Genomic DNA, 27,976 nt, shown 5'->3' with positions numbered 1-27,976 from the left:
CAGGTCTGTAGTCGTTAAGTCCAGTGATTTTGGGCTTTTTGGGGACCGGAATGATGGTGGAGCGTCATTCCGGTCCCCATTATGTATTGCATTATGTATTGCATTCCGTCATTATGTATTGCACACATAACACTGACAGAATAGCTTTGAAAAGTATTGTAAACACAGATAAAAAATAACCCACAGTATTACATGTCATTAAACAGATTGCTTATATTGCACACATAACACTGACAGAATAGCTTTGAAAAGTATTGTAAACATGACTGCAAAGCTTTCAGCTGTAAAATTATCTGACAGACGTAAACCTGACCTTTGCCAATAGTTAAAATAGATGCCTTAGTAGCGGATTAGCATTTTAAGAAAGATTTACAACATATTGAAATGCTTTTTTTTTTTAATGCAAAGTAACAGTAAAACAATTTCAGACCCTGAGTGTGAAATAAATCATAGGCTCACAGCCCGAAATTACTTAATATTAAGTGCAAAAATATAGTGTTAAATGAACTATATAATAGTCATAAGACATCAAGGAGTTTCATATCTTTAGCTTTGGCTGAGAGACAATCGGAGCTCTTCCTCTCTGATGCTCCTGTCCAGCCTCTGTGTCTCTGACTCCAGCACTGCGGGGACGGGCCGCTGGGACACCGCAGCTAGAGACTCGTTCAGATCTTGTCTCAGGGACATCAGACTCTGGCTGTTCTTTAGAGAGCGGTCTATGAACTCTGCCCTGTGCTGATGGTCCACGGCCAACGTGAGACGAAGATGATGAACCTAGAAATTGGGTTTAAGTTTTGAGGCCATGTTATGTGTCAAAATACAAATGAACTGTTGTGTTAAGTGTTTAGAACGAACCTGTTCTTCCAGCTCATTGGCTCGGACTCTGAGACGCTTAAGCTCTTCCTTTTCAGTACCATCTGACAGGGCCTACACAGCACAATATTGAACTATTTTTGCTTTTCACTTGCAATTAACACTTAAAAGACACATAAAACAACTGATTGCAATAAAAAAAGTTTGGTATTAGCATGTTACTAACAGCATTATTATTGTTAACTAAAACTATTATATATGTTTTCGGTAAATGAAATACAGCTAAAATAAAAATAAAACAAATATTAGATAACTATTAGATAACAGAAAACGTAACATTATAAATGTTACCCTGGCAACTACATGAAATATAAGTAAAGCTACATAGAACTATTAACATAGAAAACAGAAAAAAAAAACTAATAAAATAACATATAAGTTACATAAAAATCAAAAATCAAAAATCTAATAAAAATAAAAATAAAAATGAAATACAGCTAAAATAAAAATAAAACAAATATTAGATAACTATTAGATAACAGAAAACGTAACATTATAAATGTTACCCTGGCAACTACATGAAATATAAGTAAAGCTACATAGAACTATTAACATAGAAAACAGAAAAAAAAACTAATAAAATAACACAAGTTACATAAAAATCAAAAATCAAAAATCAAAAAAAAAAGAAAAAGAAAATATAAATATATGAAAATTCAAAGCTAATCAAAATATCAATAAATATTATAAAAGTATATAAATAATACTAAAACAATACTGGTTGTTAAAGCTAACAAAAATATATTGTAATAAAAATAAAAATATATTCTACTAACAAATATTGGGTACTTCTCCATCACAGAAAGACAACCAGAACAAAACACAAATGTATTGCAAATGTATTCTCTCCATCATACCAGAACTCCAGCTTCTGTCTGTGACAGCTGATGCCTCAGTTTCCCCCTTTCCAGCTCAACCTGGTGATGGCCAAATATATACAGTAATCATGCGTATGAATCATTCTGACATCATAATATATGGTCCCTTTGTGAGTCGTGCACATACCTGTGTCAGCGTCTCTCTCAGGTGCTGTCGCTCAGTTCGTAGTCTCTCAATCTTCTTCTCCAGATGATTGTTTTTCTTCTGCAGAAGGTTCTGTTCCACCTCCAGTTGTGCCACGGCCCGCTGCATTGCAGAGAGACGCCCCTGCACTGCCAAGTCTGTCTCCACTTCATTTACGGACTGGGCCTTTGGTTCAAGCTCTTTCTCCTATTAATATTGCCCAAAACAATTCAACATAAACGAAAAATTCACTGCATAGTGTTTAAAGGGGACATGTTATGAAAAACAGGTTGACCTCACTTTTTTTCACTAAAAGAGTAAATATTCTAAGAATCAAAACAAGCTCCCTCCTCAGTCCACTCACGCCATTTATGGAAACTAAGCCTAAAACGGTCTAATTTCAAAATTGCCACACTGCTGATATCACAACCATGACTAGTCATGTTTACATTTGATCAACAGCTTACTCAAAATTCAGTCACATGGTAAGGGCATTTTTGCTTGTTTCACATTCAAAAAGGGTAGCCAATCATGTACATAAAGAAATCTTAAAGACACAGTAGCAACAAAAGCACATTTAATTAGGACACAAAGGGAGTCAAAAATAATAGCAATAAAAAAAGAATGACAACTGCTTTTGGTACAAGAAAGTAGAGATCAGGAGAAAAAAAGAAGCTACAAAATGTACACTAATGTTTAAAAAGTTTGGGGTCTGTATAAAAAATTAAATGTTTTCTGAAAGAAGTTTCTAATGCTCACTCAGGCTTTTTTAATCAAAAGCACAGTAACAGTAATATTGTGAAATATGAATACAGTTTAAAATTACTTTTTAATTTTAAGATATTTTAAAATGTAATTTATTCCTGTGATGGCAAATCTGAATTTTCAGCATCATTACTCCAGTCTTCAGTGTCACATGATCCTTCAGAAATCATTTGAATATGCTGATTTGCTGCTCAAAAAACATTTATAATTATTAATGTTGAAAACAGCTGTGCTGCTTAATACTGGAAACCATGGCACATTTTTTCAGGATCCCTGGATAAATAGAACATTCAAAAGAGCAGCATTTATTTGAAATAGAAATATTTTGTAACATTGTAAATGTCTTTACTGTCCTTTTTGATCAATTTATTGCATCCTTGTTCATTCATTTCTTTAAAAAACCTAATTGGCCCAAACTTTTGAATGGAAAGGAAAATGGTCCATTTAAATTATTTTAGGATTACAATCCTGCTCAACTGTGAGTTCCAGATACTAGTCTTAGATAATTAAACTAATTTATCTATAGAGGTGCACTCAGTAATTTTTATTAACCAGCCAAATACTACTCACTTCCTCTGTAGCCCAGTGTTTCTGGACAGTTTCGGTCACAGAATACACAAATTATGGTCAAAAAAGGACATTTTGATGTTCTGTAACTGAAATCTTTAGCTTTTGCTGCATCCACACCAGTAGGTGTCTGAATAGAGTCCAAGGTCATATCAGCACAAATACACAAATATGTAATTTTATACTGCTGCCAAAAAGGTTATTTAAAATTGTGGTTGGATCCATCTACCCCAGTTGGATTGATGTGGATGTCGTATTTGCTGGACGTTGCCCTTTTGGAGTGTACCACATCCAAAATACATGGTGCCACCAGAAAGACAATACAATTTTGGTTGGTTGGACCTTATTGATACTTTATCAGGCCTATTGAAATCCTGAGATGTACTTGTTATCCCGCTAATATTGTTTTGTAACCCGCTTGTTTTGGTTTTTTTTATGGTCATATATTATGTATATGGGCAGATCTCGGGCTCTGCTGTAAAAAGTTCTAAATCAAAAATGTTTAATAAATAAAGAATAAAAAAAAAATTTTACTTTTATCTGTGACCATAACGACACATTTTATGCTTGGTATTTTAAATTAAAGATGTCTCTGCCTTACTGACCTGTGATGTATCAGCTCCTGCCCGCTTTCTCTTATGCTCCTGCTGTTCCAGCCTCTCCTTATAGTAAATCAACGTGGATTCAGTTTTCTCTAGAGCCGTCCTGACACGGTCCCTGTCTTTACTCAGCTCTTCAATTCGCTCTTTCAGAGCATATACCTCAACGTCCTTCTCTCTGAGGAGTCTGTCCCTCTCCTCCTTTTCTAAAAGGACAGTGGACATTTGTTCCTTTAGCCTTCCCCAGTCCCCAGTGTCTGGTGGTCCAGTTTTTATGTTCTCATTTCTTATTGTGGATTGCAGTCTGTTGATCTCAGTCTGTAGGGTCTGAGCCTTGGTCTTCAACCTCTCGATTTCCTGTTCCTTTTTTGTAAGGTCCTTTCTAAGTGTGTCTGTCTCTAACAACTTGTCATGAGACTGATATTCAGCATTGATTTTTAGGAAGTCTGATAGAGTACCATGGCCACTATCCATCTTCATTCCATTGTTTTTCTTTTCAGATTCTCTAAGATTACGTAAATCCTCTTCCATTTTGGTCTCAAGCTCTTGTTTCTCTTTCTCTAAGGTTTCTATTTCTTCCCTCAATATCTTGGTATTTCTTTTCTCATCTTCAAATTCATCTTGCAATCTAAGTTTTGCTGACTGTTCTTTATACGCCATTTCTCGTATACTCTCCAGCTCAGTTTCTTTGTCCTTGAGTCTCTCTGACAATAATTCTAGTTGTCTTATGTTTTGATCCTCCGCTTGCTGAAATTTCTCACTTTTTCTTTTCTCATTTTCATATTTCTCTTTCATCGATTCTATCTCCTTTTCCTTTTCACTCATTGTTTTTCTGAGGAGCTCCAATCCCTCTAACACACCTTGTTTCTCTTTATTTTCTCGTTTGAGTTCCTCCCAGTCTTTACTCTCTCTTCTTCTGTCCTCTCTCAGTCTGTCCACTTCCTGTCTCAGCTCTCTGAATCTGTTGCTCAGTTCCTCTGCTTCTCTGGTCCTTTCTGCTGCCAAAGAGCTGAGTTCAGTCCTCTGATCTTCCAGGATGTCCATTCTAGCCTTCGCTCTGGTCAGCTCAGCCTCTCTCTGCTCTGCTACGCTCTTCATGGTCGCCAATTCTTCTTCTAGCTTCTCATGTCGTAGCTGCATTTGTTCCTTCTCTCGCAAACCTTCCTCGTTTTTCTTCCTAAGATGTTCCTCTTGGAGGTGAAGGGCAGACTTAAGCTCCTGTTTTTGCTTCTCTAACATCTGGACTTTGAGTAGAAGATCTTTGGCTTCAATCTGTGCTGCCCTAACACCTTCCTCTCTGCTTCGGACCAACTCATCCTTCTTTTCCTGCATCATGGACCGGAGTCTCTCTCCCTCACGATGACTCTCTTCTAGCAGTTCCTTCAGAGTCGCCATCTCCTGAAGGCCTGCAATCAGGCCCTCTCGCATCTTCTGGTTCTGCTCTTCTCGTTCCTGGATTTTTGACCTGGTTTCTTCTTTGGTTCTTGAAAGATTAACCAACTGTTCTTGTAAAGTATCCACCTGGGCAGCTAGTGCTTCTTTCCTTTCTTTTGCATCATTCAGCAAAGAGCTTATCCTGTCCTTGTCTCGCCTCTCTCGAAGCGTTTCATCTCTCAGAGCCTCAATCTCTCGCTCTTTCCTGCGAAGCTCTGCTGAGAGATGGTCTCTCTCCTCCTCCAGCTCTTGTACTCGGGCCCCAAGCTTTTCCATGCGTCCCGTCTTCTCCTCCATCAGGAAATGCTGACCTTTTTGCAGATCCTCAAGCCTGGCTCTCAGCCTTTCCCCTACCGTCTTTTCATCTCTCAGTTGGGTCTCCAGACGCCTCCTCTCATCTTCAGTCTGACTCAAAGACCTCTTCAATCTTTGTTTCTCCTCTTCACTGTTCTCTACCCTGGATTCAAGCACTTGTGCTTCCCCTCGGCTCTCCTGCAGCAGTTGTGACAACCTTCCCAACTCTCCTAACCGTTCATCCAGTTTTCCCTTCAGCGACTTCACCTCTTTGCCCTGTTCGCCTATAAGTTTCTTCATATCTTCAACAGTCTCCCTCTCTTGATCTCGCTCACGCCTGACCAATAGTAGCTCTTGATTACAGTCCATAAGTGTCTCCTCTTTCTCTCGATGTTGACGCTTTTCCTTCTCCAGTGCAGTTTCAGTCTCCCGTAGACTGCTTGAAACATCAAGATTCCTCTGCTCGGCTTCGTGCAGCTTTTCTCTCAGCCTTTTCATTGCTTCTTCCTCACGGTGGACTCTATCCCTTTCCTCTTTTTCTTTTTGTTGTAAACTCTTCTTCAGTGCCTGTGCCTCCTCCTCTGTGTCTTGAAGGAGGCCAGTTTGGCGTTCAAGGTCTTCTTGTTGCTCCAATCTTATCTTTCTGCCCTCCTCATTCTCCTGGTTCAGTTCATCAATCTTCAGTCTCAACTGCCTCAACTCTGTCTCCTTCTGAAGGAGCTCTCCTCTCAGTATCTGCTCCCTATCTCTTTCCTCAATCTCCTGTCTTTTCCTTCTCTCTTCTTCCCTTTCTTCTGAGTTCATCCAGTCTCGTTCCATCTCAATTAACTTGGCTTTGCACCTGTTCACCTCTCCGTGTTCTGTTTTGAGCTTCTGTTCAAACATCTTCTGTTCTTGTGTAAGTTTTGCTTGTAATTCTTTTAGCTCACTATCTCTCTCATCCACCCTTTCTAGTGTCTCCTCTTTTTCTCGAATGACTGCCTCCATTTTGGTATTGAGATCTTCTAATTCTCTATTCAGTTGTTTCTCCTGTTCCTTAAGCTCCAGTTGCTTTCTGTCCACCTCTTTTTGTTTCTCCATCTCCTTCTCTTTCATCTTTGAGTTTTGCTCCTTTAGAAGTTTAAGTTGTTCGTCCTTCTGCTCAACATCAGCCTCTAGTTTCTCTATGATTACCTCTAATGACTGAATTCTACCTTTGAGATCACCAATGTCCTCTTCTCTCTTTTGTATCTCTTCCTCGCTTTCTCTAAGAAGCTCTCTTAGTTCTGTCCTCTCTCTTTCAGCAACCCGGTTTACGCTCTCCTTCACTTTTTCTATGTTGTCAGCTCGTCTCTTCCACCACTCCACATTGTCTTTCACCTCTTTCAGTCGCAGTTCAAGAGTTCTCTTTTCTGTGGACAACATAGTTTGTAATTGTTCAACATCTTTATCTCTTTCTTCCACGAGTAATGAGATATGTTCTTTCTCTCTCATCAGTTCATCAATTCTGCTTTTGAGCTCTATCAAGTCTCCATCTTTCTGTTCTAACTGTCTTCTCCACCGCATATCTTTCTCCCGCTCTTGCTCTTCTCTTTTGTTTTGTTTGGTTTCATTTTCTCTTATTTTCTCCATCTCTCTCTCTTTCAGTTGAGTGTTGTGTTTCTCCAGGGCTTCTAATCTACTCTCCAAGGTCTCTTTCTCTTGTAACTCTATTTCCAGACTCTCAATTGTTCTCTCATGTGATTGGACTTTCGATTTTAACTCATCGATATCCTCTCCTCTCTTTCGTATTTCATCCTCCTTCTTTTTCAGCAGATCAGACATCTTTGACTTCTCTCTCTCTGTGATCTTGAGGTTTTGACTTTCTCTTTCCACACTTTCTATAAACTTCTGATTTAACTCTTCTTTCTCTCTCTGAACCTCATTTTCTCTCTCCTTCCATCTCTCAATCTCATCACACGCTTCTCTCAGTCTTAGTTCGGCTGTTTTCTGCTCTGCTGCTGATTTCGTTTGTAGTTTCTCAAGTTCTGTGTTTCTTTTGTCTAAGATGCCTGAAAGCTCTTCTTTTTCTTTTAACAAACCATCAATCTTGTTCCTCAGTATCTCCACTTCTCCATCTTTCTGGCCGAGTTCTGCATTCAGAGCTTCTCTCTCTTTTTGCCATCTTTCTCTCTCTATTTTGCTCTCTTCTGCTTGTACTTTGTTTTTCTGTGATTCTTGTTCAACATCTCTCTGAATCCTCTTGCATTCCGACTGCCAGTTTTCTATCTCTCTTTTACTCTTCCTTCTTTCCTCCGTTGATTCTTTTCTTTCCCGTTCTCTTTGTGCTGTCTCTCTCTCCAAGTCTGTCTGTAGACACTGAATCTCTCCTACACAATTTAGAGAGAAAAATTTTACATTTTTATTACACATACAAATACACTAACATATTAAGCCAGTAAAGTGAATAGTCAATGAGAAGTTTATTATAATAAAACAGTCCAACCTTGCAAGACATCTTTGGTCTGTGTCAGCGTTTCCACCTGTGTTTGCAGATTACTGCACTGCATCTCCAGACCTGAGGCCTGTTCCTGAACCTGAGCAATCTGCTTTTGGAGGCATGCTACCACACCTCTGAAGAGAGACAGCAGCAGGTTAGAAACTAATAGGGGATTGGTACAAATATGGTTCTCTCGCCTCTCTCGAAGCGTTTCATCTCTCAGAGCCTCAATCTCTCGCTCTTTCCTGCGAAGCTCTGCTGAGAGATGGTCTCTCTCCTCCTCCAGCTCTTGTACTCGGGCCCCAAGCTTTTCCATGCGTCCCGTCTTCTCCTCCATCAGGAAATGCTGACCTTTTTGCAGATCTTCAAGCCTGGCTCTCAGCCTTTCCCCTTCTGTTTTTTCATCTCTCAGTTGGGTCTCCAGACGCCTCCTCTCATCTTCAGTCTGACTCAAAGACCTCTTCAATCTTTGTTTCTCCTCTTCACTGTTCTCTACCCTGGATTCAAGCACTTGTGCTTCCCCTCGGCTCTCCTGCAGCAGTTGTGACAAAATTCCCACTCTCCTAACCGTTCATCCAGTTTTTCTTTCAGCGACTTCACCTCTTTGCCCTGTTCGCCTATAAGTTTCTTCAGATTTTCAACAGTCTCCCTCTCTTGATCTCGCTCACGCCTGACTAATAGTAGCTCCTGATTACAGTCCATAAGTGTCTCCTCTTTCTCTCGCTGTTGATGTTTTTCCTTCTCCAGTGCCGTTTCAGACTCTCGTAGACTGCTTGAAACTTCAAGATTCCTCTGCTCGGCTTCATGCAGCTTTTCTCTCAGCCCTCTTTTTCTTTTTGTTGTAAACTCTTCTTCAGTGCCTGTGCCTCCACCTCAGCATCTCGTAGGAGGCCAGTTTGGCATTCAAGGTCTTCTTGTTGCTCCATTCTCATCTTCCTGCCCTCCTCATTCTCCTGGTTCAGTTCATCAATCTTCAGTCTCAACTGCCTCAACTCTGTCTCCTTCTGAAGGAGCTCTCCTCTCAGTATCTGCTCCCTATCTCTTTCCTCAATCTCCTGTCTTTTCCTTCTCTCTTCTTCTGAGTTCATCCGGTCACGTTCCATTTCGGCTAACTTGGCTTTGCACCTGTTTACCTCTTCGTGCTCTGCTTTGAGCTTCTGTTCAGACATCTTCTGTTCTTGTGTGAGCAATTCTTTTAGCTCACTATCTCTCTCATCCACCCTTTCTAGTGTCTCCTCTTTTTCTCGAATGACTGCCTCCATTTTGGTATTGAGATCTTCTAATTCTCTATTCAGTTGTTTCTCCTGTTCCTTAAGCTCCAGTTGCTTTCTGTCCACCTCTTTTTGTTTCTCCATCTCCTTCTCTTTCATCTTTGAGTTTTGCTCCTTTAGAAGTTTAAGTTGTTCGTCCTTCTGCTCAACATCAGCCTCTAGTTTCTCTATGATTACCTCTAATGACTGAATTCTACCTTTGAGATCACCAATGTCCTCTTCTCTCTTTTGTATCTCTTCCTCGCTTTCTCTAAGAAGCTCTCTTAGTTCTGTCCTCTCTCTTTCAGCAACCCGGTTTACGCTCTCCTTCACTTTTTCTATGTTGTCAGCTCGTCTCTTCCACCACTCCACATTGTCTTTCACCTCTTTCAGTCGCAGTTCAAGAGTTCTCTTTTCTGTGGACAACATAGTTTGTAATTGTTCAACATCTTTATCTCTTTCTTCCACGAGTAATGAGATATGTTCTTTCTCTCTCATCAGTTCATCAATTCTGCTTTTGAGCTCTATCAAGTCTCCATCTTTCTGTTCTAACTGTCTTCTCCACCGCATATCTTTCTCCCGCTCTTGCTCTTCTCTTTTGTTTTGTTTGGTTTCATTTTCTCTTATTTTCTCCATCTCTCTCTCTTTCAGTTGAGTGTTGTGTTTCTCCAGGGCTTCTAATCTACTCTCCAAGGTCTCTTTCTCTTGTAACTCTATTTCCAGACTCTCAATTGTTCTCTCATGTGATTGGACTTTCGATTTTAACTCATCGATATCCTCTCCTCTCTTTCGTATTTCATCCTCCTTCTTTTTCAGCAGATCAGACATCTTTGACTTCTCTCTCTCTGTGATCTTGAGGTTTTGACTTTCTCTTTCCACACTTTCTATAAACTTCTGATTTAACTCTTCTTTCTCTCTCTGAACCTCATTTTCTCTCTCCTTCCATCTCTCAATCTCATCACACGCTTCTCTCAGTCTTAGTTCGGCTGTTTTCTGCTCTGCTGCTGATTTCGTTTGTAGTTTCTCAAGTTCTGTGTTTCTTTTGTCTAAGATGCCTGAAAGCTCTTCTTTTTCTTTTAACAAACCATCAATCTTGTTCCTCAGTATCTCCACTTCTCCATCTTTCTGGCCGAGTTCTGCATTCAGAGCTTCTCTCTCTTTTTGCCATCTTTCTCTCTCTATTTTGCTCTCTTCTGCTTGTACTTTGTTTTTCTGTGATTCTTGTTCAACATCTCTCTGAATCCTCTTGCATTCCGACTGCCAGTTTTCTATCTCTCTTTTACTCTTCCTTCTTTCCTCCGTTGATTCTTTTCTTTCCCGTTCTCTTTGTGCTGTCTCTCTCTCCAAGTCTGTCTGTAGACACTGAATCTCTCCTACACAATTTAGAGAGAAAAATGTTACATTTTTATTACACATACAAATACACTAACATATTAAGCCAGTAAAGTGAATAGTCAATGAGAAGTTTATTATAATAAAACAGTCCAACCTTGCAAGACATCTTTGGTCTGTGTCAGCGTTTCCACCTGTGTTTGCAGATTACTGCACTGCATCTCCAGACCTGAGGCCTGTTCCTGAACCTGAGCAATCTGCTTTTGGAGGCATGCTACCACACCTCTGAAGAGAGACAGCAGCAGGTTAGAAACTAATAGGGGATTGGTACAAATATGGTTCAAACAATTGATTCTGATCTAGTTATACAGATCTAACATAAAATAGTTGATGTTGGTTTTAAAGGTAACAACCTAGCAACTTGACAAAAAGGATGACGCTTTGATGACAAAAATAGGTTTAAATATGTTTAACAAAAAATGTCCTCATAAAGCTTGAAAAGACTAGTATGAAAGAATACTGAGCTTGTTAGTATGTTGTTTTATGGGAAATACAGACTCCGTTTCATTATACCTGAGTTCCTCTTTGACCTGTGCGAGTTCCTCCTTCTCTCTCTCCAGTGAACACACTGTGTCCTCTAGTCTCTGGCTCTCTCTGATTAGGTCGTCTCTCTCTCGTTCAGCTCTTCTCTGCTGCTCTGCTGCTTTGAGCAGTTCTGCCTGGACACTCTGCAACTCCTTCATCATCGTGCTGCACTGCTCAGTTAACTGAAACATAAGCACATCATCACTGTCCATGAGTAGACCCAAAACATGAAGTATTCGAAAACAGGAAAATACGTGTACGGAATAATATACACTAAATCCCATCATTATCAAAAACCTAAGGTGATCAGGACTCAATCAATAGTCTTTGTTATGGAATGTTTATATATATGTGTTTGTGTGGGTTGGTCTGTTTTGTGTTACAGATCCTACTGGACAAACAGCTTGTCATTCTTCATCATGGAAGATAACGCTCTGGTACATGCTGCCAATCACCTTTCACCGCATCTGTTTAAATAGTTGTATTTCCTCCGTACCGTCAGCTTTTTGGTCATTTTGTTGCTTGACTGTTGCAGTGTTGTACACTCCTTGTTAATGCAAATCTGCGTTTTTGTAATTACTGTACATGCTGTTACGAGACTTTATTATATGTGTGTACTATACTTGACCAATACGTTCTGATATTATTGTGGATGTAAGTATACAGCTGTTTTCCTCCGTCTTCTCAAGTCTTTATGTTGTGTGTTTTTATGAAATATTTCATTATTTGTATTGTTTTACTTAAAAAGAAATTATTTTTTATTATTTTATTATATTAAGTAAAATATGTTGATTTGATTAATACACACACACACATATACAAAGAGAGAGAATTACTTGGAAACTTGTCAACTTGCACCTAGTTAGAACACAATGTTTACTTTTCAAAAATGTACTCTTTTGTGTGCTGAATCTAGTTTGCAAGCAGTCAGTATTGAGTTTCTCACCTCTGCAATCCTTAGTTCATTATTATTCTTCTCTTCTGTGAGAGCAGTCACCTCCCTCTCTCTGTCCTCCCTCTCAGTCTCCAGCTCATTCTCCAGCTCTCTCTCCCGGTCTCGGAGCTGCTGCAGAGTTTTCAGATCCGTCTCTCTTCGTTCCCTGGAACGCAGTGGGATCATCAACACAATTGAAGTGAAGAATCACTGGCTGTGAAAACACAGGGCCAGCATACTACAGCCAAATATAACAGCTGTTGAGATAAACTCAGACATTTATAGTGTCATCTAAAGCCCCATGTATTCATTAGTATTCCTACCAAACTCATACCAGCTCATTAGGGACTTGATTAGCTGCCATTTAGAGTCACAGACACACTTCATCTACAGATTTTAAACTGCCTATGCCTATTACACAAACATATTTTACTCTGCCTTGCGCATAACAAGGAGGTAAAGGGTAGGCAATATAAACAATATTTATATCAGGATATTCTTAGTTTAGCAGTGTTATAATATATTAAATACATTCTTTTTAATTTTGCATTTCCATCATTATAATAATGAAGCTTCCAAGCCAACATACTCCGCACTTCATAATATATCTACAGCCTTTTCATCTAAATTTGTCCCTCTGTTTCACAATGCCGCACCTTAATTCGTTGGCCTCTAGAGACGAGGTCTTCACTTCTCTGCGCAGACCTGCCATCTCTGCTCCACATGCCTGGATCTGGGCCTGGGCTTCTGCCACCTCCGTCTCCAGCTGAGGGGTCAGGAAAACAAAAATCACACCTCTCATCCCTCCATCCCAAACCTGGCCCTACCAGCAACTCAATCTGGCGCTGGATCAAGTAATTAAAGGCAAGAGGCCTGTGACAGCTTGCAGGGATTTGGTCACGGCCCTAGGCAGTGTAAGTGATCTATGCTAAAGATGGGCTAAACCTGCGTGCCAGACCTGCAGAGCACGAACACTGAGTTCTCTCTTGTCCTTGGCCAGAGCTTCATTTAAAGTAGCCATCTTCTCCAGGGCATCTCGACCTTCTGCCAGCTCCCTCTTGAGCTGGGTTTGACTGGAGGACAGGGCCAGTAATGACTCCCGTGCCTGGAAGGGAGGAGAGAGGGAAAATGGAGGACAACATAAAGGAATGATTGAGAGGTTTGGATGGGTGACAAAATACAGAATGGGAAACTACACAACTCGGACAAAACTCCATCGGTTCATTTTAACAGGCAGAATTGTCTGATGTCCCAGGGCCAGTGTGTGAGAGTTTTGGGCAAATTGACACAGCTGTTTTGCTTATGTATATGGTATACACTCACCAGCCATGTAGACATGGTCAAGACGATCTGCTGAAGTTCAAACAAAGCATCAGAATGGGGAAGAAAGGTGATTTAAGACTGCAGGCAAATCAGATTTTTTCCTCAAATCAGATATTTTCAGGCAGACTGTCCACACTATTAATTGCAAGTGATCAAATCAGATTTTTGTGTCCAGACATAACCAACCTATCTGCATGGATTGCTTTGGTAACACACACATATGTGATGAGGCTTTCAAAACAGATGCAGGAAAAATAATCTTTTCACTCTTCAAATAAGCGCACTGTCAAGTTGCAGTGCAGAACTGGTATATATTGTGATGTTCCATGCTATAGTTAGAGCTGGCTTCAGCTTCGTTCAAATACTATATGAACCAACTCCAAATGTGGTTTGAATCAGATTTTTCCAGCTTTTTCAAAAATCTGGACATGAAAAAAAAAAAAAAAAAATTTTTGCTGGCAGTCCGAACATAGTGACTTTGAATGTGGCATGGTTGTTGGTGCCAGACGGACTGGTCTGGCAGACTGTCCACACTATTAATTGCAAGTGATCAAATCAGATTTTTGTGTCCAGACATAACCAACCTATCTGCATGGATTGCTTTGGTAACACACACATATGTGATGAGGCTTTCAAAACAGATGCAGGAAAAATAATCTTTTCACTCTTCAAATAAGCGCACTGTCAAGTTGCAGTGCAGAACTGGTATATATTGTGATGTTCCATGCTATAGTTAGAGCTGGCTTCAGCTTCGTTCAAATACTATATGAACCAACTCCAAATGTGGTTTGAATCAGATTTTTCCAGCTTTTTCAAAAATCTGGACATGCAAAAAAAAAAAAAAAAATTTTTGCTGGCAGTCCGAACATAGTGACTTTGAATGTGGCATGGTTGTTGGTGCCAGACGGACTGGTCTGAGTATCTCAGAAACTGCTAATCTACTGATATTTTCATGCACAACCATCTCTAGTGTTTACAGAGAATGGCCCGAAAAAGAGAAAATATCCAATATCCAATATTTTGTCGACAAAAATGCCTTGTTGATGCCAGAGGTCAGAGGAGAATGGCCAGAGTGTTCGAGCAGATAGACCTCAAATAACCACTTGTTACAAACGAGGTATGCAGAAGAGTATCTCTGAACGCACAACACGTTCAACCTTGAAGCAGATGTGCTACAGTAGCAGGAGACCACACCAGGCGCCACTCCTGTCAGCTAAGAAGAAGAAACTGAGGCTACAATTCCAACGGGCTCTAAAATTGGACAATAGTAGATTGGAAAAAGGTTGCCTTCTCTGATGAGTCTTGATTTCTGCTGCCATATTCAGATGGTAGGGTCAGAATTTGGCATAAAAAACATGAAAGCGTGGTTCCATCCTGTCTTCGATCAACGGTTCAGGCTGCTCGTGGTGTAATGGTGTGGGGGATATTTTTTTGCCATACTTTGGGCCCCTTAGTACCAAATGAGCATCGTTTACGCGCCACAGCCTACCTGAATATTTTTGCTGACCGTGTCTAACCCTTTATGACCACAGTGTACCCATCTTGTGATGGCTACTTCCAGTATGATAACGTGCCATGTCACAAAGATAAAAAAAAATCTCAAATTGGTTTATTGAACATGACAATGAGTTCACTATATTCAAATGGCCTCCAAAGTCACCAGATCTCAATCCAAAAGAGCACCATTGGGATGTGGTGGAACGGGAGATTCACATCATGTATGTGCAGCCGACTGTGTGATGAAATCATGGCAATATGGACCAAAACAGCACCTTGTTGGATCTATGCCATGAAGAATTAAGGCAGCTGGAGTCAAAAAGAGTCCACTCCTGTTCTAGCAAGGTGTGGACTTTGAGCTTTGTAACTTTGCAGATCTTTTTAGTGCTCAAACAGCAACATTACAGACTAACTAAAGTTGAAAAAGTGAAAAAGCATAATAGGACCCCTTTAGTGACTGTATGTCATCAAGGTTACGCTACCATCAATAGTTTTGGGGTCAGTAAGATTTTTTTTTAGAAATTAATACTTTTATTCAACAATGACGCACTGAATTGATCAAAAGTGAGAGTAAAAACATTTATAATATTACAAAATATTTCTATGTCAAATAAATGGCGTTCTTTTGAACTTTCTATTCATCAAAGAATCCTAAAAAAAGTATCAGTTTCTACTAAAATATTAAGCTGCACAACTGTTTTCAGCATTGATAATAAGAAATGTTTGAGCAAATCAGTATGAAATATTGTAGTAATATTTCACATTATGACTGTTTTTACCATACCAACCCCAAACTTTTGAGCAGCAGTGTATATAAGTGGCTAGGTTTTGCTGAAATTGTGAGAGAGTTAGATTCAAATGTAAATGTAATGATAAAGAAAGGAGATAAACTAAAATGAAATATCCAATAGCGATCAGTACCACTAAATAAATTAAAAAATACACGTTAGCTGATAACCATTATGGTTCAAATATTTTGTAAATAACCTAAGATGCTATATTACAACACTTTTTAAAATACAGTTAATCACTTAGATTAACTGCTAAAGGTAGCCTTCAGGAATATTAAAAGATAAAAGTGTATTTGTATGAATTTGTATAATGAGATAATCAAGCATTCTTCACCTGTTCAGTAGTTCTTGTGTGTGTTTTATCTGCAGTGCTCCCTGATCTGTCTGTTCCTGAAACTCTGCTCTCTCACTCTCCAACTGCACGATTCTCTGCTCCAGTGATTCTTTCTCTGTTCCAAGTCTACGCAGGCTCATCTGAGCATCCTGACAAAAAGATTTGGCTTACTAAGAGGTTACATCAGCCAAAAAGGAAAGTCATTTTAAACAACATTATTTTATTTAGATAAAAGATGATAAAGCCATTCTTTTTGTTTGGAAAACCATGCACTGATGAATTGTTCACAATAAGACCAGGAAAATGTATTAAGAAAGCAAACAGGGCCAATTCTGATTTCACACTGACCAACCTGTACTTCTTGTTGTCTCAACTGCAGGGCAGTCTCCGCTTGAGCGATGACAGAGAGGACAGAGGACAATCCTTCACTGGACACATCGTCTGAAGACAGAGAGCTCGACTGTCCGCTAATCTGCTGAGAGCTGAGAACTCTTGACTGGACAAAAAGACAGAGAACACATTAATTCATTCATGCTTCACTAAAATAAGGACAATTTATTGACACTCACCAGTGTCGTGACAGCATGTCTGACAGACTCGAAGTTTCTCTCCATTTCTATCTGTCTCTCCCACTTCCTTTCTTGATCTTTTTCTCTCTCCATCTCCTGCCTGTGTCTCCTCTCCATCTCTGCCTCCTGCTTCTCCCGTTCAGATTCAAGAGTTTGTATTGTCATATTCAGCTCTGTGATTCTGAAAAAATCAAAGTATAACATCAGTATACTGAAACACTGTAATTAACACAAAACTATATGTAAATATTTTTTGAATGATGTGTAAATGTGTAAACAAAACAATGAATCAGAATTCTAAATCAATTTAATCACCAGCAAAACCACTGCAAATATATTGTGAATACTTGAAATAATGCAGTGGAATTAATGTTGCATGATTTCTGTAATGACCTGTTCCTGAGTTCCAGGGTCTCTGACTCAATGTCAGCTTTTAATTCAGTCGACTTCCTCTCGCCAGTTTGTTCATGACTGAGATCGTCAAGAGACAGCGGCCCCTGGGAGGAGGAGAGCAGTTGCGCTGTAGTGGAGTGGCCTACAGAGGAGTCATGGGGCATCATGGGAACTGGTCGAGGAGAAGAGAGGAGAGATGAGGAGAGACGAGAGAACTCAGCTCTCAGCTCCCACAGGTCTCTGTAGCACAAAAACACAACACATGCACACTTAACAGAAGGTATAGAGAATACATACACTATTGTTGGGGTCAGGTTTTTTTTTTAGAAAAAAGGTAACACTTTAGTATAGGGACCAATTCTCACTATTAAATAACCCTAGTTGCTTATTAGCATGTCTATTATTAAAATATTGGCTGTTTATTAGTGCTTATAAAGCACATATTCTGCATGACCATATTCTACATCACTAATCCTATCCAATACCTAAACTTAACAACTACCGTACTAACTATTAATGAGCAGCAAATTAGGAGTTTATTGAAACAAAAGTCGTAATTAATGGTTTGTTAATAGCGAGAATCGGACCTTAAAATAAAGTGTGACTGAAAAAAAGACTTTTATTCAACAAGGACACTTTAAATTGATCAAAAGTGACAGCAAAGACATTAATCAGTTAATATTAATCATATTAAGCATTAAATATAAAAAAAATATTACGTTTGTTTTTAAGTTTTTAAACTGTGAACATAATAAGAAATGTTTCTTCAGCAGCAAATCAGCATATTAGAACGCTTTATTAATCATGTGACTGAAAATTCCACTCAGCCGTCACAGGAATAAATTACATTTTAAAATATATTTGAATCAAAAAGAGTTATTTTAAATTGCAATAATATTTACAATATTACTGCTTTCAATGTTTTTTCGACCTTCTCTCAAAAACATTAATCTTATTGACCCCAATCCTTTGATCGGTAGTGTATTTTCAACTAGCCTGATGCTAAGATGTCCATATTTTTGCTTTTGAAAGCATAAATGAGTTTTTAATGTTGTGTCCTCACTTGTCAGTAGCCGTCTTCAGAGAGTGACACTGGCGTTTGAGAGTGACTACACGTCCCCACAAAGTCATCAACCTGGTCTGCTCCTTCCCTATGTAGCCTGTTAAAGCCTGTATTCAAAATAAAGATACAACGAATTTAACAAAACTGAATTAAAAAATAAGTCAAATATTGCTTATATTGCATCAATGAAACCAGTTACATGCTGTTTTTGCATTGTGGATCATCTGAAGTGTATAGTTTGTCATAAACATGTGGTAGCACAGTCAGTGTACGCCACAAATACTCCATCTGTGTCTGTCAGTCGAAGAATGAGAAAACCTGAAGCAGCAAGTGCAGCAACATCTCCCTGCTACATTTGCAGAGCCTTTCTCTGTACATTCAGCCTGAGCAAGAGAAATCATTGTGCCGATGATAATGTTTACAACTGCAGAGTTGTGAGAAAATGCTGAATGTGGATATCACGGACGTCTGAATGATGCCATCTTTACTGCATGATAACACCATTGAGTGTCAAATAAAGTGCATTTTAAAACATTTGTGCCTTAAAATGTAATGTGAAATATGGTCGCAATCTTTGATGTTTTAGTTAAAGTACTGAATAAAACTCACTTCTGTAATGTCTTTTCGCTCACATCCACTAATGGAAGACACACACTCAACTTTGTGTGTCACTGTGCAGTTGCTTGGTGACTAGGCATGGGCCGGTATGAGATTTTGACGGTATGATAACCTTAAGCAAAAATATCACGGTTTCACGGTATTGTCGTTACAGCTCTAAAATGTGTTATTTTTAAATGAGTATGGAAAACTGTATGGAATATATACCCCACGCATTAAAGTCAGAACTGTATAAAAAGAAGACAAGATGATCATTCTGGAGATGTTTCGCTGCAGAGAGCATCTCCGCTTTATTCTCATTGTTGAAATAAAGTGTGTTTCTTCTGGCACCAAAAACCCAAGACTGAGAGTGATTTCTCAGAGCAGCGGAAAAAGACACGACAATGGCACAATAATACGCCGTTCACTTGCAGAACGCAAGCTTCTAGAGGGCACATAACTCTGAAGTAATGAATTTAGGTAAATGGGTGCAGAGCCAGTGGTGGTTTTGTAGGCAAACATTAATGCCTTGAATTTTATGCGAGCAGCTATTGGTAGCCAGTGCAAATTGATGAACAGAGGTGTGACATGTGTTCTTTTCGGCTCATTAAAGATTAATCTTGCAGCGGCATTTTGGATTAATTGTAGAGGTATGATAGAAGTGGCTGGAAGACCTGCCAAGAGAGCATTGCAATAGTCTAGCCTGGACAGAACAAGAGCTTGAACAAGGAGTTGTGTTGCATGTTCTGAAAGGAAGGACCTGATCTTCCTATTCCTAATTATATAACAAAATGATATAAATGATATATACATATCATTTATATCATTTAGTTATATAATTTCATATGCATAATTTGATTTAATAATAACCCAATTTGAAGCAAAAACAGAATGTTCTGACTAGCTTTGTGAAATTATACTACATGCCAAGCTCTGAATGAGACGCAGATTCACTCTCTGACAGCAGGAGGCGCTTCTGGAACACCACATACTGCGTTTCCTTGGTTACAGCTGTAAACAAAGCAGCACTGCGCTGAAACACTGCTTTGATATGAACTATACAGAGACGAGATTAAAAGAAAATACCACGTAAAACGGACGGTGTCCGATCGCGTACGTTCCAGGGGAAGCTCCTTAGTTCGGCCATCCTACACACACGTGACTGACCGCTCACACCAACAGGAGGAGGGTCGTGTTACTCTCTACACTGCACTCAACCTGAGGGATTCCTACACTTTCAGTCTTTGAGGAGACATGAAAAACAGCGCATAACGAAAAATTTCAGCGGTTTTGAAACCGTGACATTTTCAAATCACGGTATACCTTGAAACCGATAATCGGCCCATGCCTATAATGGTGACAATATATTGCAGCACGTTCCCTAATGCTCTGATAAAATCCTCCGAAAAACTGAGCCATTGCTAAGCAACTACCAAAAGCTCATGAACCTGTTGTAAGGCCATGCACACGCTGCATATTTCAGAACCGACAACTGCATTTAATGCTGCACCTTGAAATTACTGTAATTACGAGATGACAACACAGAGATTTTGCTGCATTTACATCTTCAGAAATTATCTGTTTCTATGGCAACACTTATAATGCCAGAAATGGATTTTGCTGTGGCAACATAAAACCTCTTTTTTATAAGATGTCACAAAAGTCAAGTGGGAGAAGGCGGAGCTTACATATAAACTGAGTTTCTATTACAGTCCCTATTGAAAAGCAGCAACTAAAAGAGAATAAAAGATAACTTTTTATAGATTTACATTTACACATATCACTGTTTCTTCTTCCAATACGAAGTGTGTCCAGTACATTCAATATTTAATCAGTATGTGTGTCGACCTCTAGACCTTTCCTATTAAATATACAATTATATTATTTATTTTATTATTTATAATATTTATTCCTCACCTCTTTCTCTTTTTGCCAATCGATTTCCTTCTGCACCACCTCCTCCACCGCTTTGGACCAATCGGCTGTTAGCTTTCGTAGGTCGTCCCGCAGGGCTTCATTAGCCTCTGTTGATTGGCTGAGCTGACTTCGCAGAATAGTGCTGACCTCTGAGAGCCCTAAACATCTGCTCCGGTGAACAAACAACTCAGTCACAGGAATTCAAGCTCTGAAGACATAATAATAGTATTTACACTGCTCACGCACCTCTGCTGTTCCTCCTCCAGCCTGATGAGGGTGCTCTCCAGTGTGTCACTGCGTTCATCCCGCAGCATCCTCTGTGAAATGCACAGCGTTAATGTGGCGCTCACAGATCTCCAGGAAAACACTGAGGACTGTTGCTCGTCTTACCTCTCTGATCCTCAGCTCTCGCTCCTCACTAATCGTCTGCTGCTCCAGAGTCTGACAGCGAGCCCTGTACTCCAACACCTGACATGCATGAGCACATACCAGTGAGAGACTGTCTGTATGAACTGGAATATGATTGGCTTAAATGGCTAGGTTAATGAGGCATTCACATAAACAGCGTTTTTATTGCTGACTGATTGTAGAGGCTGTTCTAAATGCCCTAACAACTGGCCATAAAAAATGTACAAAAAATGTTCAGTTTGACAAGGAATCTGTTTTGTTGATGTTAAAGAACATGAGGAAAGTGTTGTACAGCAATGCATGATATCATGAACAAGAAAGACAAGTGATTATCAATTAAAACATGCTTCATGTTTCCAACTATATTCCTGTATGTGGGCAGTGGTAAATCAAATAGAGCAGCACTTTCAGACTAATAAATTTCCAAGATTTTTCCATGACTTTTCCCGTTTTTTGTTGAAACTTGAATCAAATTTTTAAAAATAATTTTACAGAGATCATATTCAGAAATAGTATTTCTAGCTTAAGAACTGACATTACTGGATATGATATATTGACTATGAAAATTTAAATGGGTTTTGCATAACCTTTTAAGACCTTATTTATTTCTTCGATATTTCCAGGTTTCCAGAAGCTGTGGGAACCCTAATATTACCATCTCCGTCATCTTGCCTTTCCTTGACTATGCGTGCTCCCAGTGTCTTCACTTCTACTGGTAGTCACCCAATAACATGACTGTTAATTAGCAAAAAGCAGTGGTTTTCAACCAAGGGGCCAGGGCCCACCTCAGAAAACTTCAAAGGAGGCATCAACAGTGTTGGATAACGCGAGTTACGTAATCAGATTACTTTTTTCAAGTAACTAGTAAAGTAACGCATTACTTTTTAATTTACAAGAAAATATCTGAGTTACTTTTTCAAAAAAGTAACGCCAGTTACTTTGTTTTCCCATTTATTGACTGACAAGTCTCCTGTCCCCATATTGGGAGAAATCGGAAGTACAGAGGCGTCGCGTGCGCTGTGTGAACATGATGTAGTTCTAGACTAAATGTGAATGTGCATTAATTCATCCCACTCACAAAAAAACAGATTTAGTATTCATCAAATGAATTAAAACAGTGAAATGCAAACTCAGAATATGACTCAAACCTGCAATAATTAAATATGTTAAAAAGTAATGCGAAAGTAACACAAAAGTAACGTAACTCATTACTTTCCATAAAAAGTAACCAAGTAACGTAATTAGTTACTTTTTTATGGAGTAACGCAATATTGTAATGCATTACTTTTAAAAGTAACTTTCCCCAACACAGGGCATCAACATGACATAAATGATTTAAAATAAGAAAAAACAAGTTTTGAAATAAGCCAAAACAACTAATAATCAAGAAAGTTATTATTTTTATTCAGCCCAAACTTCTGGAATACTAAAATGTAATTAAATTAACTTGAATTAGTTTAGTTGCTTATTTTAATCTGGGGTTTCAAATATTGTTGTGGACACTGGTGTCAAAAAGGTTGAGAACCAACTTCATTCAACTTTGTTGCTTCACTGGACAAAGTTACTGTTGTTCATGTCATGCAATGACTAACACTCACTGTAAATAAAGAACTTCCATTCACACTGTCACTGCAAATCACTCTAAGTATGAATTCCCCTTAAATGTTTTAGATCTAGAACTAGAACAATTTAAGATCCATGACATGAATACAGAAAGATTAAATCCCACAGGGACCTTCGCCATCACAATTAAAGGAGTTACAGTACATGAAGTATTATTAAAGTTGCGATGAAGTTGCTGTGAGTTCAGACCTTGTTCTGAAGTTTATGAATGAGCAGAGCCTGTCTGGCTTCTCTCTCTCTGCCCTCTCTGAGCTTCCTCCGCCATTCTCGCTGCTCATCGTCCAGACGCACTGATAATGACAGAGAAGGGTCCAGCGTCTGAGACAGCTAAACAGCATGGGTACAAACAGACAGACAGATCATAAGTTTGCCATGTGTTCACTCTGTTATTGATGGACCAGACACCTCACTGGCTCCTTCCTCACCCTGTCAGTCAAAGCTTGAGCTCGAGACTCAAGCTCCTCCCTCTCCGCTCTGCTCACTGCCAACTCATCCTGCAGACGTGATAACTCCGCCCTCAGCTCCGCCCTCTCCTCCTGCCAGCCAATCAACAGTTCTGATTCCATAGCCAGCCATCAGCTGTGAATAATACAAACATTATTTAGATTAAATGATTAAAGGTAACATGATTAAACAATTTTACACAAAATAAACATTACACACAAAAAATGTAGGACAAGACCCATCAGGAATCGATCTGATTGTGAAAAACAGTTACTGTGGTCATTGGTTAGAGGTAGAGGAATTTCTTTAGAAATCAATAGTCACTATTTTTTTATAAGAGATTGACAGGACAAGTATTTTCTGTATTTAGAATAGCATGCACTGATAAATCGCTCACAATAAGATCAGGGACATATTTTAAGAAAGTAATTATGGTCCATTTTCATTTCATCAGTGATAAAAATAAAGAACTAAAGCATGGTGGAAACTCAAACATCTACTATGAAGATTGCAGATCACCTGTATCTCTTTCCAGCATTAAATGGCTGGTATTGCAGACTAAGATTACCAGTTATGGGACTCTACTGACTGTATGATGTAAAATGACATGATTGATAGCATTGGGAGCTTGGAGTGCCTCAGGCTTTAGTTCTTTCATTCAGGTGTAATCTTAAAACTATGTAAGTGCTTCAATGACTGATTCAGATATCCGCAACATATTTATATAACATATACTGTATGTAACGGAGAGTTCTTAGTCACTGTGTAGCAGAGAGCTTTATTTGCTTTATTAAGTCTCTGTTAAAGTGCAAAATAAAGTAGTAGCTTACTTTTGAAAACACGGATTACTTGACTGTGTCCATTCCCGTGTTGCGGTCTAAAAAAAAAACACGCAAAACCTCGGATATGCGCGTTTTTTATGTTGTTTTTCTACCTTCCTGCAGCATCCGGTTTTGAAACCGTAAAGTCGAGTGTTTTGAATCAGCAGCCGCGTGCGTCAACGCGCATGCTGTGAACAGCGCCACCACGCGACGCGGAGACACGCGTTTACCACATAGACTGTATAAAAACAGGTTTACCATCTGTTTACTGCTGTATGCTGAACATTTGGCGTGATATTATGCTAAAAACCATCTAGTCGAGTCTCTTCAGATTTGCTAACTGGATAATCAGTAGCTAAAAGATCTGCTATTAAGCAAGAGGTTTGGTTTTTGATATTAGATATGGATGATTATACACAACAATTCTATCAAGATTATACAATAACAATACAGAAACTCATTAGTTCTCAGATGAATAACATTATAAAATAATGTAATTATATTTTATAATAACATACAATCATTATTTTTTTAAATAATTATTTAAATTATTTAATTGAGATGCACATTTTTTTGTTTTCTTTTTAATCTATCATTTCTGTTGTTTGTTTGTTGGATGAACTATATAGAGTATTGAATCTTAATAGATCGGTGTGTCATGACACTGGTTAGAACAATCTAATCTAGTGTAAGCTGATTAGCACAGAGACAGGACTTGAATTAAACAACATGCAGAGATGTCAGTTCAATTTGATTCTCATCTGTACAGGAGTATTTTCAAGTGGTTTGAAAACAGAACTGAGTGAAATTTGACACTCTCTGCTTTGTCCTTCTGAAGACAATAGATTTAAAAATTGTGTCAATGTGATATTCTGTCAACTACATTATATTTCTGATGCTACATCTCATCTGACTGAGTGGTTTCTGTTTTTGGATGACATGTTGATTCTCTGGTCTTGTTATCTTTTTCTCACATATCTGTCTCTCTACCTCTCCTTCAACTTCCTGCGAAGTTTACTCACCCTGGACAGTGAAAAGCAAAAGGTGACTGCAAGAATTCGCAGAAAGAGACGGCGGAGGGGAAGGTCAAGGCTGTCCAGTAGGATGAGTTTCCAATGCAAGACTGTACACTAGAAACTGAGAAAGACGTGATGGATCTTGTGTAAATATCATCTGACCACTGGCCAAGGTAGTTACAGATGTGTGTTTGCATTCATGATGTGCTTTAAATTCTGTATTCTGATATTACTTAGAATAATAACACAACTATATACATAATAACACAGCTATGACTTGAGACAAAAGCATGACTTGTTTGTAATTTTGTTTTGTTATCATGTTCAACGTATGATTAAAATAACAATAGACACTCATTTTGAACGGATCTATTCATTTATTCAAAAATACATAAAAAATGCAATTCGTACATACAATGACCTGAATATACTCGTGTTATGATGAATGTAAAAAAAATGTCTTATCGAAGTTGTAACTTGTATGCTTTACAAGAAAATACAATTTTAGTTTTTTCACTTGAAACTTTCACATTCAGTTCAGTGTAGCGCTTGCCATTTCTTGGTAATTATTTGTGAAATTTATTTCAAAGTAAACCCTACACCAAATTTTTCATTGTATATGGCAAGATTAGTTCAGGTTGAAAATGTTATTTGGTATGACTCCCCAAAACCCTATCAAATCTATGAATAAACAACTATTTTACCATAAAAATATATTTAAAAAAATTTTGTTTTAAATTAATGATTAATGTGCACACACATATGTATTCAAGGTGTAAGAAAAAATGTCTTATGCATTTTATTTTGCTTCATGGTTACGTGTCACATATCACATTTAAATGTTCATTACATTTACATTTTCGCTGAAAATGGTAAACCAATTTCATATAAAACAACATGAACACAAAGACTGCATTACGTATTTTGACCTAGATTTTTCCTTTGCTTTATTTTGGATTCTGTTATGTTTCATTTGCCCAAAAATAATTTATGATATTGTCCTGTAAAATAATTTGCTGTATTTAACATGATCTGTTATGTACTGTAATATAAATAGTGTCGAAATACATCACACTGCCAAACACATCATAAAATGAGAAGGAAAGGTGAATGAATACATGTCAGGTGTCTCTTGTCCAGTGAATTATGTTGGGTCCATTTCATAAGTTTGTTGTTTCACACACGGCCACCTAGTGGACACACGAAAGAAATATTCAAATGAATAGACAGGAAGCATAGTTTAGTAAACTTTAGTAAGATGAATACCTACCACAGTTATACAATATGTTTATTTTGTGAATGTCCGTCAGACTTGGTCCGTCTCGCTGGCCAATGGGAGTGTACGGGTCTGGTTTAGGGATGATGGTGGGTCCACCATCCTCTGAGAAGGCATACCTGTGTGTGTGCATCAGTATTCATTTAACTTCAAATTATTTGCTATTGTTTTTTATTGCTTCATTTATAAGAAACGAAATTCTTGGGTTTAAGGGACTGTTTAAACAGCTATAGGCTACATGCATTTCAGATTGTCCACTAATAGCTTAGCAGAAGTATGCATACTGTACAGTAGATTGCCAATACTCACCTCCCATAGTGCATGACAGAACTATAGTCATATGCAGTATTGAGGTTGTTTGTCTCATACTTCTTAAAGTTGTGCCTTTGATCTAGGAAAAGAACCATGCATTACTGTCGTACTGAATGCATTGACTAAAAATTAGTGCTGGTTTCAAACGCTTACTCTCTATGATGTTTTCCCACAGGATGGAGACGTGGTGATCACGATCAGAGCGAGACTGTTCGTGTACAAATCCCAGAGCATGCATTAGCTCATGAGCTGCCACTCCTGACCACATACAGCCCGGAGACTGCAAAGACACGGTCTGACTGCCTCCTATCATTCCCAGATATGACCAGCAGCTATGGGGTCGACAGTGGACAACAATAATAATAATTTAAAAAATAAATGAAATTGCATACTGTTCAAAGTTTGGGGTCAGTACTATTTTTTTATGTTTTTTTTTTTTTTTTTTTGCTGAGACTTCTATCAAAATTACAGAAACAAATATTTTTGGTCTAAGATCATTGTGATAGAACACGTCCTATTTATATGAGGATTTATATACAAAATGAGACCATGTTGCAATTTCATCTTGAAATGTCAACCTTGTTTGAAGTTATGCAATAAAAAACTTTTTCAATATACAGTATCTGAGTTTTCCATAATTATGATCAGACTTTTTATATTGTCTTGTAAAATATTAAACATTAAAGAGAACACTAATAGAATATGGCTGTATATGAATGCAAAGGACTCACCCGGTTCTAGACTGGATATTAAGGAAGTTTGCTTCATGTGTGCGAGGCACCAACTTCACACATGTTGCAGAGGAAATGTCCAACATTCCTGTTTCCACGGTGATTCTGTCCATATCATCTGTCGAGACAAATGATATATTATATATATATATTTTTTTTATTTGAGTTAAAGTTTTAGTCTTGGGGCAGTTCTATTTTTTTTTTTTTTTTTTTTTTTTTTTTTGCTCACTAAGGCTCCATTTATTTGATCAAAAACACAAAAACAAAAAATATTGTGAATTATTATTGTTATTTAAAATAGCTGTTTTCTATTTTAATATATTATAAAATGTTGGTTATTCTTGTGATGGTAAAGCTGAATTTTCAGCATCATTGCTCCAGTCTTCAGTTTACATGATCCTTCAGAAATCATTCTAATATGCTGATTTGAAATGTGCTCAAGAAACATTTCTTATTTTTTTCAATGGTAAAAACAGTTATGTTGCTTAATATTTTTGTGGAAACTATGATACATTTTTTCGGGATTCTTTGATAAATACAAAGAACAGCAGAACAGCATTTTATACTTTTATTTTATATTTTAAAAATGTCTTTACTTTCACTTTTAATCAATTTATTGGATCCTTGCTTAATAAAAGTATTAATTTCTTGAGAGAGAGAGAGAGAAAGAAAGAAAGAAAGAAAGAAAGAAAGAAAGAAAGAAAGAAAGAAAGAAAGAAAGAAAGAAAGAAAGAAAGAAAGAAAGAAAGAAAGAAAGAAAGAAAGAAA

At 38.2% G+C, this 27,976-nt stretch overlaps 2 protein-coding genes across 2 annotated transcripts in view; both read right to left on the bottom strand.

The window, feature by feature from the left end:
• Positions 1-185: 185 nt before the first annotated feature.
• LOC107749895 (centrosome-associated protein CEP250-like) lies at positions 186-24,032 on the bottom strand. The gene is given in 25 exon segments (XM_016565119.1): positions 186-774; positions 856-927; positions 1,731-1,790; positions 1,879-2,082; positions 3,813-7,882; positions 7,999-8,550; positions 8,553-8,816; positions 8,819-10,615; positions 10,732-10,859; positions 11,148-11,341; positions 12,106-12,259; positions 12,750-12,859; positions 13,052-13,198; positions 14,527-14,551; positions 16,039-16,187; positions 16,391-16,534; positions 16,608-16,788; positions 17,001-17,240; positions 18,064-18,170; positions 20,578-20,743; positions 20,824-20,894; positions 20,968-21,045; positions 22,798-22,935; positions 23,034-23,187; positions 23,883-24,032. Coding segments are annotated over 24 exon segments (9,420 nt in total). The 5' UTR covers positions 23,175-23,187; positions 23,883-24,032; the 3' UTR covers positions 186-546.
• Positions 24,033-26,065: 2,033 nt separating this feature from the next.
• Positions 26,066-27,976, bottom strand: part of LOC107749894 (high choriolytic enzyme 1-like) — a 3,792-nt gene continuing 1,881 nt past the window's right edge. Inside the window, exons 6-9 of the mRNA XM_016565117.1 lie at positions 26,631-26,809; positions 26,475-26,556; positions 26,160-26,284; positions 26,066-26,079 (exon numbers count right to left, since the gene is read on the bottom strand). Coding sequence (XP_016420603.1) covers positions 26,066-26,079; positions 26,160-26,284; positions 26,475-26,556; positions 26,631-26,809 — 400 coding nt within the window. The remainder of the gene's footprint in view (positions 26,080-26,159; positions 26,285-26,474; positions 26,557-26,630; positions 26,810-27,976) is intronic.

This window comes from Sinocyclocheilus rhinocerous, unplaced genomic scaffold, assembly GCF_001515625.1.
Source record: "Sinocyclocheilus rhinocerous isolate Xijiao unplaced genomic scaffold, SAMN03320098_v1.1 scaffold1473, whole genome shotgun sequence".
Lineage (NCBI taxonomy): Eukaryota > Metazoa > Chordata > Actinopteri > Cypriniformes > Cyprinidae > Sinocyclocheilus > Sinocyclocheilus rhinocerous.
The sequence above is the reverse complement of the archived record's forward strand: the minus strand, read 5'-3'. Positions and strand labels throughout refer to the sequence as shown.